The following is a 14,928-nucleotide window of genomic DNA, read 5'->3' as shown; positions in this document are numbered from 1 at the left end:
GACTGCCTCCAGTGGCTCACACTCACATAGCAGGCTGTCATGGAAGCCACTACCAACCAAGCAACACAGAACGTGACCAGGCAATTTTACCACTCCTTTTCTCACTAGCACACATCTGCCCCCAGTCCCCCACCTGTCATTCGTACTCCTCATTTCCCAGTTCTTAACAAAAAAGGAAGAAATGCAATAGGGAAATGGTTCCCAACTGGTTTTCATTGGAATCGCTTATAGAACTATTTAAAAATACAGGTGTCAGCGTCCCTGGATCAATGTCTGGCGGTGAAACATTTTGATAAGGCGCTACAGGTGATTCTGATGCATAGCCACTATTGAGACCCTCTACAAACTCCAAACTACTTAGTTGCACTATAAACTCAGCTAAGAAGAGACCTCCAGCACCTTCTTCTATAACATACACTGCAGTTAGAGAATCTATGCCACACAATCATCCTGCACAGAGAGGCTTTTCAGGAGAGCCCCATCAACCAACCCACACTGTGTCCCCTCTCTCTCCTCCCTGGCATATTCATCCCCAGGCACTGTTCTAGGGGCTGGATATATATAGGTAAAAATGCCTGCCCTTATGGAGTTTACATTCAAGTAGGGGGAAGCTGATCACCAAACTTACCTGTCCAATGCCTTGTTTCCTCCCAACTCTGCTTGCTAAGTTAACTCATATAATAATCCCATCCCTGCTAACATCATCCCAGACTAGATGCCTATATTTTCATAAGGGCGGTTTCTTGGAAACAAAATGTCCAAGTCAAGGGAGGGTCTTGAAGAGTAGGAATGTCAACCCAGTAATCGGATGGTAGGTGTTGTCAAATCACACCCAGTAGGCAGCTGCCTACACACGGGTAACTGGAAAAGAGATGTGCCTTGGAGAATTAATTGCTGGCTATCCCCATGAGGCTTCTTGTCTTCCCAAGCCAAGTAAGAGCCTGCCTCTCCGCAACTTCATTAATGTGAGTGGTGGCAGACACCTCTAGCTATAGAGGTCTGGTTTCCTCCTAAGTCGAAAAAGTATCATTCTCATACTTGAATAAAAGTCACAGGCTGGGCATGGTGGCTTACACCTGTAATCTCAGCACTTTGGGAGGCCGAGGAGGGCAGATCACCTGAGGTCAGGAGTTTGAGACCAGCCTGGCCAACATGGTGAAACCCCATCTCTACTAAAAATACAAAAATTAGCCAGGTGTGGTGGCAGGTGCCTGTAATCCCAGCTACTTGGGAGGCTGAGGCAGGAGAATTGCTTGAACCCGGGAGGCGGAGGTTTCAGTGAGCCAAGAACTCGCCATTGCACTCCAGCCTGGGGGACAACAGCAAGACTTTGTCTCAAAAAAATAAAAAGTCACAAAACTCTTATTACATTTACTGAGTTATAACTTGTCATAAAATTACTTTTGGATTCTTACCTTAGGATCGAAAGGACTCTGAAGAGTAAAGTGATGGAATGGCGACCTAAACACCCAACACATTGGAATCGACAATGTACTTTTATTTTGCGACAAATCCTTCCTAAGCTGGAACTTGGCAAAGGAAGCTTTGTTTCATCTGAAGGAGATAATGAATTTGAAAGAATACTACAATTTTATTGGGTTTGTATATGATTTAATGCATTAATGACATTTGTTTTATGTATGTTGTTAATTGCTAAATAATAGCAGTCTTAAATATTTCTGAAATGCCTTTTATCTTGATCCTTAAAGATAGATGCTATAGCATTAAAATACACTTACTGAAGAATCAATATTGTTAAAATGTCCATACTACCCAAAGCAATCTACAGATTCAATGCAATCCCTATTAAAATACTAATGACATTCTCCACAGAAATAGAAAAAACAATCCTAAAATTTATGTGGAACAACAAAAGACCCAGAATAGTCAAAGCTATCCTAAGCAAAAAAAACACAAAACTGCAGGAATCACATTACCTGACTTCAAATTACACTATAGAGCTTTAGTAACCAAAAGAGCATGGTACTGGCATTAAAACGTAGACCAATGGAACAGAATAGAGAACCCAGAAACAAATCCACACACCTAAGTGAACTCATTTTCAGCAAAGGCACCAAGAACATACATTGGGGAAACTACAGTCTCTTCAATAAGTGATGCTGGGAAAACTGGATATTCATATGCAGAAGAATGAAACTAGGCCCCCATATCTCACCTTATGCAAAATCAAATCAAGCTGGACTAAAGAGTTAATTTAAGGCCCCAAACTGTGAAATTGCTACAGGAAAACATTGGGGAATGCCTCCAGGACATTGGTCTGTGCAAAAATGTCTTGAGTAATACCCCACAAGCACAGGCAACCAAAGAAAAAATGGACAAATGGGATCACATCAAGTTAAAAACCTTCGGCACAGCAAAGGAAGCAATCAACAAAGTGAAAAGACTGAGAGAAAATATTCGGAAATTACCAATCTGACAAGGGATTAATAACCAGAATATATAAGGGGCCCAAACAACTATAAGAAAAAAATATAATAATCTGATTTTTTAAATGGGCAAAAGACTTGAATAGACATTTTTCAAAAGAAGACATACAATTGACAAACAGGTATATGAAAAGGTGCTCAACATCATTGATCATCAGAGAAATGCAAATCAAAACTAAATGAGGTATCATCTCACCCCAATTAAAATGACTTTTATTCAAAAGACAATAAAAAATGCTGGAGAGGATGTGGAGAAAAGGAAACCTTTGTACACTGTTAGTGGGAATGTAAATTAGTACAACCACTATCGAGAATAGTTTAGAGGTTCCTCAAAAAACTAAAAATAGAGCTACCATAGGACCCAGCAATCCCACTGCTGGGTATATACCCAAAAGAAAGGACATCAGTATGTCGAAGACATGCCTGCACTCCGATGTTTGTTGCAGCACTGTTCACAAGAACCAAGATTTGCAAGCAACCTAAGTGTCCATCAGTAGATGAACGGATAAGGAAAATGTGGTGGATATACACAATGGAGTACTGTTCAGCCATAGAAAGGATGAGATCCTGTCATTTGCATCAACATGGATGGAACTGGAGGTCATTATGTTAAGTGAAATTAGATAGGCACAGAAGGACAAACATCACATGTTCTCACTTATTTGTGGGATCTAAAAATCAAAACAATCGAACTCATGGAGATAGAGAGTAGAAGCTTACAAGAGGCTGGGAAGGGGAGTGGGAGTTCAGAGGGAGGTGGGGAATGGGTAATGGATACAAAAAATAGAAAGAATGAATAAGACTTAGTATTTGATAGCACAACAGGGTAACTATAGTCAATCATAATTTAATTGTACATTTAAAATAACTAAAAGAGTATAATTGAATTGTTTATAACACAAAGGATAAATGCTTGGGGGGATGGATAGCCCATTTTCCATGATGTGACTATTATGCATTGCATCATTGCATGCTCATATCAAAATATCTTCTCATGTACCCCATATATATATCTATATATGTACTATGTGCCCACAAAAATTAAAAATTTTTAAAAGTGCATTTACTTATAAACCAAGAAACTTCAAATGTGTTGAAGAATTATTACTAGGACCATATTGCATGGCATTAACTTGGAACAAGTTATATGTTTTATGATGTATAAATTACAGGTTTTGCAAAGAGATGTCCAAAAGGAAACCATTCTGCAACTAAAAAACTAACAAAAAAACTCTAGTAATAGATCAATTCCCTGTTATTGGTTCTGGGCAAGAGGACTCCAAGCAAGCTTCAATATCTTCTACATGCAAATTACAGTGGTCCCTTGGTATCATTAGATTTATCTCAGGACCCCCACAAATACCACAATCCAGAGATGTTCAAGCCCCTTATATAAAATGCCATAGTCTTTGCATATAATCTACATACAACTTCACAAAATAGTTAGGTATTATAAGTAATAATTATAAATAGTTACACTATATTGTTTTCTATTTGTATTATTTTTTATTGTTGTTTTGTTTTTTTGCAACGAGGTCTCACTCTGTCACCCAGGCTGGAGTATAGTGGTGTGATCATAGTTCACTATAGCCTCAAACTCCTGTGCTCAAGCAATCCTCCTGCTTCAGCCTTCTGAATAGCTGGGGCTACAGGTACTTGCCACCATGCCTGGGTAATTTTTAAAATATTTTTGTAAAGATGGGGTTTCACTATATTGCCCAGACTGGTCTTGAGCTGCTGGGCTTAAATGATCCTCCAGCCTTAGCCTCCCAAAGTGCTGGGATTACAGGATGAGCCACTGTGCCCAGCCTGCTTTTTTTTTTTTTTCTGGATATTTTCAATTTGTGGTTGGTTGAATCCTCAAATGTGAAACCCATGGATATGAAGGACCAACCGTACTTCCAAATTTATGCATTTAACCAGGCCACTGACATCTTTTTGGATGGTAAAAAGATATCTCAAACTCAGGAAGTCCATAAACAAACATGGTGGGCATCTAGTATATTGTTAGGGTCCTCCTTTCCTTCTACTCTACCCCAAGCTCTGGGCATCCTTTCACCTCTTCTTCCCTATAAACTGGCCCAGTGGGTTTTTGAAAACCTCAGCCTCCCAAGAGTGAGACTTCTTCCCCTTACCATGCAATAGACTAGAGGGTGTCTGCCAGGGAACTCTCTGAGATGAAATAAGGAATCTATGGGAGTTGAGTACTTAGGTGGGGAGGGAGGGATCTACAGGCACTATTCACTCATGAATAGGGAAGAAGTTGTTTTTGCTTTGCTTTGCTTTATTTTAAAGCTTATAAACAGTAGAAGTTTATTTCTCATGGTTCTGGAAGCTGGGAATTCCAAGATCAAAGTGCTAGCAGAAAAGGGGCTCTTGTATATATAATACACCTTCTTGCTGTTTCCTCATATGGTAAAAGAAGTAAGGCAGGTTTTTGCTTTGTTTTTAGTAGAATTAAGAGATAAACAGATAATAAAGCATAGTTAAATATAAGCCAAGGTTTAAAATGTGGAGTACCTATGTAAAATAATCAATTTAGTAATACATAGTCTACAATAAAACTGGACTAAACCCTGCAGACCATGCTCAAATCCTAGTTTAACTACTCAGTAGCTTTGACCTAGGGCAAGTGACCGAATCTCTCTATACCCTGTACTCCATTAGAAAACAGGAATTTAAAAAAGAAGTTATCTATTTTATCATTGTCTTGAGGATTATGTGAGTTAATAATTACCATGGCACCCAACACCTAGTAAGTATTTAGTAAATGCTATCTATTTTTTTCTTCTATGTGCCAGGCATTATGCTGGGCACTGGAGTTATAGTAGTACACAGGACAGACACAGTCTTGTACATCTGCAGAGATTATGGGTTAGTTAGAGAGAGACCAGAAAACAGGTAATTGCAATATATTTTATTAAGTAACCTCAAGGAAGGACAGTGTGCTACACAACCACATGGGAAGAGCATGTGAACAGATTTAAGGATCAGGAAAATCCTCCTGAGCTAAGCAATTACAGTGTGAAAGAATGGTTGTCATCTATGTATTATTAAATAAGTAATTTTCCATGGGACCACGTTCCACAATCCTTTAATCCCATCACGTAGTAGTCGTTTAGTAAACATAAACTGAATCGATGTTGAATAAATTGTTCTGAAATTCTCACTTAAATCCCCCATATGTAAAATCAAGTAATTTTCTCACCAGCAGTTTACTCTCTAGAAAGTTTGTGGAATGTTACATGTGCAGACTTTGGACTCAGACCTGGTTGTGCTCCTCTCTATCTGTAAAGTAAGGATTATAATACCTACCTCATAGGGTTGTTTGAGGATTAAATATGTGAAGCATTTAGCTGTACCTAGAACATAATTTAGCACCCACAGACAACTATTATAGTATTTTATGAGTACTATTTCTTTGAGGCTTTTGTGATCTTTTTGTGTATAGTAATTCCAGATTACCCAGTTGTAATGTGGGTTTATGTGCTGTTCTGTCTTTGATCCAGGTCACGGGATTTCCCATCCAGATGCCATACACTGATGTACAGTCAATTATTGATGCTGTCTATCAAACTGGAATTCACTCTGCTGAATTTCCCCAGACAGAATTTGCTTTAGCTGTATACATTCACCCATACCCAAACAACATACTATCTGTGTGGGTCTATTTGGCTTCCTTAGTTCAACATCAATGAAAAGAAAGCAGAGCAAAGTAAAAGATTGTACCATAGTCCTCTAGTACCAACAAAAACTTTTCTGGTACCTTGAGATTTTGCTGTTTATTCTCAAGTCCAGCTAAGTGCTGGGCCCAATTTTTGATTCACTTACAGAGCTGGGCACTATGGAGACTCACACCTCTGAGCGAGTCTTTGAGGAGGAGTCTAGATGAGCTTCTTACCAGAGACCTCTCCAGGGAGGACCTTTAGATAGTCTGGCTTTCAGGCCGGGCGCGGTGGCTCAAGCCTGTAATCCCAGCACTTTGGGAGGCCGAGGCGGGCGGATCACGAGGTCAGGAGATCGAGACCATCCTGGCTAACACGGTGAAACCCTGTCTCTACTAAAAATACAAAAAATTAGCCGGGCGTGTTGGCGGGCGCCTGTAGTCCCAGCTACTCGGGAGGCTGAGGCAGGAGAATGGCCTGAACCCGGGAGGCGGAGCTTGCAGTGAGCCGAGATCGCGCCACTGCACTCCAGCCTGGGTGACACAGCAAGACTTCGTCTCAAAAAAAAAAAAAAAAAAAGATAGTCTGGCTTTCTTGGGTCACTGTCTGCAGTAGGTCTTATTCTGGGAAAGAAGCAATTTTGGCCTCTTCTCCTAAGACCAATGTTTCTCAAATTGTAGAATTCACACCACCTCCATTTGAATCATCTGGAGAACCTTGTTGAAAATGCAGATTACTAGATCCTCCTCAAGACCGACTGAATCAGCACCTCTGGGAGTGAAGCTACAGACTCTGCATTATTTTCAACAAGCTCCCCAGATAATTCTGATGCACTGTTATGAGGGAGAGCCCAGCCTTATAGAATGTTGTCACTACTAAACTAAGGCTGATACATTTGATACTGGGTCTGATACAATTCCAGATGGAAGCTGCTCAAGTGGAAAACTAAGGTCATTGCCTCTCGTGGATAAAGTGTTATTTCACTGGTAAAGAAAAAAAAAAAGAAAATCTACCATGTTGGGCTGATGTTGGCTTCTGGAAGCTTCTCAAAAGTTTGCACTTGGGATGCTACTGACATGAAATTCTTACAGCTCCAAGTATTTGGAAGGCACTCCCAGGAAACTCTAATCTAATTTCTCCCAATTCTATGAGGGAGGAAATGGTCTTGACAAATCTCAGGACTCCTTTTTTCCTTAGTGAGCAGCCCTCAGCTCTGCCTCTGGCACTTTTTGCTGCCTTTCTTTCTTAGTAGTGGTTTATCTAGATCCTAAGAGCCCCTCAAGAAAGACTGGACAGGGGTCTAAGTAGGAAGCACTATACTTTCTTCTAGTTGATTGTTTTGTCCTTCATTAAAAGAAATGTGTTTATATAATTTACTTACATATGACAAAATAACTTATGAAAAAGAAATAATCAAGGAATATGGATTTCCAAAGGTTGACCAGAGCAGTTTTGTATGAGGTAAAGATAAGAGAACATTCATCTCTCCCATTGCAGAACCACTGAGGTTTCTTGGTTCACTCCCACAAGCAGAGAGCAGAGACCCCAAATGTGTCTGCAGGGAATACCCAATCTGTATCTGTTTCCTAAATGTGCATGGGCTGGTGCCAGAAAAGGCCTCACTTATTTGTGGTGGTTAGTCTTGGACCAAGCTTGAGATTACCAGAAGAGGCAAAGTAGGGACAAGAGTGAAGGAATGTTTTTTTCTCCCAGGTTAAAACCTAACTGTATGTGTCTTGTGGCATGCATAAGAAAACTGATCAGAATTTTTAATTTTATTTGAATGTTTTGGTTTAAATTTAATGTGAAATTTTATTATTAAACAAGTCCTCCACTTTGATTGATTTAGCACAAAATGATGCTGATGGAAAGATGAGGATGCCAAAGACAGACTGAATTCATGCAACTCATTTCTGTACAGCTTTGAATATTTACATAGCTATTTTATTAGTTGTTCAGGGTTTTTAGAATTGATAGGCTGCTTAAGAGTAAGGTAGTAAGTGTTCATAGGAAAGTATGGAGGACCTTTCTATATTGTATCCTTTTTACATGAGTGTTACTTTTTCAATTAAATTTTTTCCTGAAAATCATGAAATTATCTGTAATGAATCTTTTTTTTATGAAAATGTTTGAAAAATACATGATTTTAACTGGAATGTATAATTGCAAAGTTCTTTATATCATTCCATAAATAATTACAGGGCATCCATTACATGCCAGATACTGTGTATTATCTATTTAATAATGTGCTGGAGCACAGTGGTGAAAAGACAAAGACTCTACCGGTGTGAGGCTTACATTTTTAAAGGTGAAACAAACCACAGCAAGTAAGTGAGAAGATTTCAGGGTTTGATGAGTGCTCTAAAGGAAAAAATAGGATGGGATGATAGAGAAGGACTTTGGTGGAGATGAAGGGTATAAGCAGAGCAGTCAGGGAAGGCCTAAGGAGATAACATTTAAGCTGATATTTTAAAAATTATTTAACATTAGAATTGCATTCAGTTGCATGTAACAGAAACCTAACCACAGTAGCTTAACCAAATAGGGATTATTTTTCACATATCTGCAAGTTCAGAGGAGGCAGTCCAAGTTTGGTGCAAGAGGCCTACTAACTTCATCCAATTTCTTTGCCATCTCTAAAGAGACTTCTATTTTCTAGCCCAGTGGCTTTCAAATTTCAGCAGGTATAAAAATCACCTGAAGGGCTTGTTGAAACACAGATTGCTGGGCCCCACCCCTAGGGTTTCTGATTCAGTGGGTCTAGGGTGATGCCTGATAATTTGCACGTGTAAGTTCCCTGGTGATGCTGAGACAGCTGATCTGGGGACCACACTTTGAGAACCTCAGTTCTAGCTTCACCACCATTTTCATGGCTTAAAAATGCAGAAAAGGAAGAGGAAGACAGAGGATGCCAACTGGTTCCATTCTTTTAAGAAAGCTTGCCAAGAAGCCATGCCAGTAACTTCTACTTATATCCCTTTGGCCAGAACTGTATCACTCCTAGCCATAAGGGAGCCTGGGAGATCAAGAATTCTAAATGGACATATTGCTCTCCCAACTAAAGTCAGTATCCTATTGGTAAGGAAGGAGGAGAGGGTGGCTGTTGGGTAGGCAAATCACAGAGTCTGCCACAGATGAGAGGAAGCCAGTCATGCAAAGACCAGTGGCAAAAAGCATGTGAGGTAGAGGGAACTGCGACTGTGAAGTCCTTCGGTCCAAAAAGAGACTTGCCTGGGGAGGGGAGAGTAGTAGCACGTAAGTCTCGAGAGTTAGATAGGACCAGATCATGTAGGTCTTGGTAAAGAGTCTGGATCTTATTTACAGTGCAACAGGAAATCATTGAAAAGTTTTAAGCAACTGAATAAAATAATATTTTTCTTTTTTATATTTGAAATTACGTTAAAAACTATTTTTTACAGATACTCATTATTTTATATAAGTGCATAAATGTCATCGTGTTTTTTGAAATGCAGGTTCTTTTTTTTGCTTGGGTCTCTGTCCACTGCTCTCCTCTCCCCACCCCCATTGTTCACTTCTTCTACCTTCTTACCAAACATGTTGCATGTATCCTTTCACTTCACCAACATTCTCAAATATTCATATGCCAACACACACACATATGCACATATATGCATCTGTTACTGTCTTAGAAAAATGAGATGACATGATGTATGTTTGTCTGCATATTGTTTTTTTCCTTCAAAAATAGTAAAACACCTCCAGGTGAACTATTCATGTTTCCTAAAGGATGCATAACATTCTACAGTGTGGGCAGCACCACTGCATACACCTAAGGAGGTTATGCACTACATGACTCAAAAGTTTATGTGCAAGGACCCCTAGAGTTGTGTAGTATGTAGAAACCTTGGTTGTAAATGTTATTATAGCTTATTCAAACCATTCCCCTACTGATGGGAATTTTTTTTGGTCCATTTGGTTGACAGGTTGTTTATTTTTCCTATATCCTTGCTACTTTTGTGTCTATGAGTTCTATTACTGAAAGAGGAGTGTTGAAGTTGCCAACTGTAATTATAAGTTTCTCTCTCTTTTTTTTTTTGAGAAGGAGTCTCACTCTGCCACTCAGGTTGGAGTTCAGTGGCACAATCTCAACTCACTGCAACCTCCACCCCCCAGGTTTAAGCGATTTTCCTGCCTCAGCCTCCTGAGTAGCTGGGATTATAGGCACCTGCCAGGATGCCTGGCTGATTTTTGTACTTTTAGTAGAGATGAAGTTTCACCATGTTGGCCAGGGAGTTTATGTCTTCTTTCAGTTTTGTTAGTTTTTGTTTAATGAATTTTAAGTTCTACTGTTAGATGGACACACATTTAGGATTTATGTCTCCTTAATGAATTAACTGTTTAATCATTACACAATGTCCCTCTTTAGTCTTAGTAATTTTCTTTGCTCTGAAGTCTGTTTTGTCTGATGTTAATGTAGCTACTCCAGCTTTCTTTTGATCAGGGTTTATGTGGTATACATATTTTCATTTTTTATTTTTAACATACCTATATAATTATATTTGAAATGAGTTTCTTGTAGACAGCATATACCTGAGTTATGGTATTTTTGTTTGTTTGTTTTGAGATGAAGTCTCACTCTGTCACCAGGCTGGAGTGCAGTGGTACAATTTCGGCTCACTGCAACCTCTGACTTCTGGGTTCAAGCAATTCTCCTGCCTCAGCCTCCCGAGTACCTGGGATTACAGGTGTGCACCACCATGCCCAGCTAATTTTTTGTATTTTTAGTAGAGATGGGGTTTCACCATGTTGCCCAGGATGGTCTTGATCTCCTGACCTCAGGATCTGGCCACCTCAGCCTCCCAAAGTGCTGGGATTACAGGTGTGAGCCACTGCGCCTGGCCTATGGTATTTTTTATTCACTCTGATAATCCTTTTAATTGGTGTGTTTAGACAATTTACACTTAATGTAATTATTGGTATGTTTGGACTTACGTCTATCATTTCATTATTTGCTTTCATTTGCTCTGTTTCAGTTCTACTGTTTCCTCTTTCCTGCTTTCTCAGGTTATTTGAACATTTCTTAGTATTTCATTTTAATGTATCTATTATATTTTTGACTATATGTTTTTGTATATACTTTTTAAAGTTTTTCTAGGGATTATCCTAATACACATTTAACTTTTCACAGCCTACACAGAATCTACTTTTTACCACTTTTAAGTGGAATGTAGAAATCTTATCACATATTCTTTTGTTCTTCTGCCTTTATGGTATAATTGTCTAATATATTGTATTTGTTGAAGTATATGCTGAAAACACTAGAAGACAATGTTCACATTTTTGCTTTTAACCATAAAATGTATTTTAAAGAACTCAAGTGGAAAAGAATGTTTACCCAGACATTTATCACTCTGTTGTTCTTCCTTCATTCCTGATGTGCTAAGTTTCCTTCTGGTATTATTTCCCTTCGGTTTAAAAAATGTCCTTTAGCAATTCTTTTAGAGCAGATTTACTGACAACAAATCTTTGTTTTCTTTCATCTGCAAATGTCTTTAATTTCATTTCTGAATGATATTTTTGCAGCATATAGAATTCCGGGCCTGACAGTTCTTTTCTCTCAGGGCTTAAAAAAAAATTTCAACCTTTATTTTAGATTAAGGGGGCATATGTGTAGGTTTGTTACATGGATATATTGAATGATGCTGAGGTTTGAGATATGAATGAGCCCATCACTCAGGTAGTGAGGATAGTAACCAACAGTTAGTTTTTCAATCCTTCCCCCATTCTCTCCCTCCCTGCTCTAGTAGTACCCAGTGTCAATTGTTGCCATCTTTATGTCCATGAGTACCCAATGTTTTGCTCCTACTTGTGAGAATGTGATATTTGACTTTCTGTTCCTGCATTAATTCACTTAGGATAATGGTCTCCAGCTACAACCATGTTGCTGCAGAGGACATGATTTCATTCTTTTTTGTGGCACCTCAGCATTTAAAAAATTTTGTTCTACTTCTCTCTGGTCTTCTTGGTTTCTGGTGAGAGACCCACCATGCGTTGAATATTTCATTATTCCCCTATAAATAATGTTTTGTTTCTGTTTGTTTTCAATTTTTCTTTTTCTGTAGTTTTTAGCAGGGTTTTGTGTGTGTGTTTTTGTTTTTGAGACAGAGTCTTGCTCTGTCACCCAGGATGGAGTACAATGGCTTAATCTTGGCTCACTGCAACCTCCACCTCCTATGTTCCAGCAGTTCTCCTGCCTCAGCCTCCCAAGTAGCTGGGATAACAGGTGCACCTCACCACGCCCAGCTAATTTTTGTATTTTTAGTAGAGATAGGGTTTCACCATGTTGTCCAGGCTGGTCTCAAACTCCTGGCCTCAAATGATCCACTCGCCTTGGCCTCCCAAAGTGCTGGGATTACAGGTGTGAGCGACTGTGCCTGGCCTAGTTTTTAGCAGTTTTATTATGTGTGTGGGTACAGATTTCTTTGGGTTTATCCTTGTTAGCATCACCTGAGTTTCTGAATCTGTACGTTTTTGTCTTTTCTCAAATTAGAGGAATTTTCAGCCATTATTCTACCAAATATTTCTGTACCATATTCTTTCTCCTTTCCTTCAGAGACTCCAATGACATAAGCATTAGACCACTGGGTATTATCCCACAGGTCTCCAAGTCTCTGTTCATTTGTTTCCATCTTTTTTTCAGATTGTACTATTTCTATTGATCTACCTTGAAGTTCACTGACTACTCTGACATCTCCATTCTCCTAATGAGCCCATCCAATGAGTGTTTTTAAGTTTTGTTTTTTTCTATCTTTTTAGTTATAAATTTTCCATCTAATTCTTCTTTATGTATTCTGTTTATTTGCTGAAACTTCGTATCTTTCCATTCATTTCAAGAAAGTTTTCTCTTCTTGGAGCATTACTATAATAGCTATTTTAAAGTCTTGTCAAATAATTCTCTGTCATCTTAGTGTTAGTGTCTGTTGTCTTTCCCATGAGAATTGAGATTTGTTTTTGTTCTTCATAGGCTGAGTAATTTGGGTTGTATCCAGGGTAATTTGAATATGCCGTATGTTAGGAGATCTATGTCTTACTTAAATCTTTTGGAGAATGTTGATGTTTTTTGTTGTAGCCAGGAATCAACCTGGTTGAGTTCAGGCTGCAAGTTCTGGCTAGCCTTTTGTGGGTTGTGGTTTCGACGTCAGGTCCATTTTCAAAGTCTTTCTGTGCTACTCAGATCTGTCACGTATGTGTGCTGCTTAGTGGCCAGCCAGTGCTCTGGGCAGTTCTGAGTTTTTAGTCTTTTCAGAGTGGATCTATGTATGCACAACTCAGAGGTAAGCCCAGTTGTTCATAAGCACTTTGTGGGATCATTTTCCAAAGCTGCTTCTCCCTCTCCACAGTCTCCCCAGTACTTTTCAGTTCCCTGGCCTCCCTTTTTCAGTTCTTCAGCCATAAAGCTGTGGTATTTAGTTACACCTCTTTGCCCACACTTCCCATTATTGTACCTCCATCCAGAGTAAGGCAGTGGGAAGACAAAGGAAAACAAACAACCACAGCTGTTCTGATCAGATAAGAGGCTTTCCTTTCCTAAGTTTTCAGCACTTGTTGGCCCGTTACCACTGTTGTGGCTACCACCAATCTGCTGAAGAATGCCTGGGGGCTACAGCAGGAGAGAGAGAAAAGAAAGAAAGAAAAAAATAAATAAATGGGAATTGCCTCACTCTGATCATTAGGAGACTCCTTTGCTGTTCCTTATAACAAAGGGATTCTCCTAGGGCTCTCCCTTTCTGTGCCCTGGTGCCCATTTCTAGATTTCAGGCTTCCTGAATCCAGGCTGGGGGATCCTGGAGGAAGAAGGGGTAACTCACCACCAGTTTGGTGATATTTCAAATTAAGGTCTTCCTCTCCAGTTGCCTGCTACTATTTACTTTACATTGTCTTCCAATAGCTGCTTATGCAGTCTGTCCAGATTTTATAGTTACATTCAGTGGGAGAGACAGGGTGAAGCTGGTTTAATCTATTGTGTTAGGGTTCTCCAGAGAAACAGAACCAACAGAATGTGCATGTGCATATGTGTGTATTTACCTATCTATCTGCATATATATGTGTGTATATGTGTATATGCATATACACAGAGATACAGATATATAAACTAAGGAATTATATCTATATCTATAGTTATATATCTATATCTTACATGATCATAAAGGCTGAGGAGTCCCAAGATCTGCTGTCAGGAGCTGGAGACCAGGAGAGTTGATAGGTAGTTCCAGTCTGAAAACCGGCAGGCTCAAGATGCAAGAAGAGCTGATGTTTTCAGTTTGAGTCTGAAGGCCAGGAAAGACCTATGTCCCAGCTCAAATAAGTTGGGCAGCAGGAATTCTCTCTTCCTCAACAAAGGGTCAATCTGTTTATTCTATTCAGGCCTTAAGCTGATTGGATGAGGACCACTCACATTAGGGAGGGCAATCCACTTTACTTACTCTATAATTCAAATGTTAATCACATCCAAAAACACTTTCACAGACACACCCAGAATAATATTTGACCAAATATCTGGCACCCAATCTTGGCCCAATGAAGTTGACACATAAAATTAACTATCACATTTATCTTATCCAGAAATAGAATCTTATATAGCATTTTAAAATTTGGAATATATTTCATAAATTACAGATTACAAATATCTGTGATTACAAATACCTGGAATGAATTTTTTATAAAGTAGACTTAAAAACTATCCTTAACATTGTTCAACATGCTAAAACAGTTTGGAAATGTGATCTAGGAACTCTTGACTATCAAGCTCAGATGTGATTTACCTTTTTATGACCACTCCAACTACTAGGTGATGA

The 14,928-nt window shown here is 39.1% G+C and overlaps 1 protein-coding gene across 3 annotated transcripts in view; it reads left to right on the top strand.

The window, feature by feature from the left end:
• Positions 1–8,202, top strand: part of LOC129468540 (protein CC2D2B) — a 30,498-nt gene extending 22,296 nt beyond the window's left edge. For 2 of the 3 annotated variants that reach the window (XM_055254272.2, XM_055254239.2), the window contains 2 exons: positions 1,421–1,598; positions 5,957–8,202. In XM_055254272.2, the coding sequence (XP_055110247.1) occupies positions 1,421–1,598; positions 5,957–6,145 (367 nt within the window). In that variant the 3' untranslated portion in view covers positions 6,146–8,202. The remainder of the gene's footprint in view (positions 1–1,420; positions 1,599–5,956) is intronic. The other variant, XM_055254327.2, reaches the window with a different exon arrangement.
• Positions 8,203–14,928: the final 6,726 nt, after the last annotated feature.

The sequence above is a fragment of the Symphalangus syndactylus genome, chromosome 2 (genome assembly GCF_028878055.3).
Source record: "Symphalangus syndactylus isolate Jambi chromosome 2, NHGRI_mSymSyn1-v2.1_pri, whole genome shotgun sequence".
Taxonomy (NCBI): domain Eukaryota; kingdom Metazoa; phylum Chordata; class Mammalia; order Primates; family Hylobatidae; genus Symphalangus; species Symphalangus syndactylus.
The sequence above is the reverse complement of the archived record's forward strand: the minus strand, read 5'-3'. Positions and strand labels throughout refer to the sequence as shown.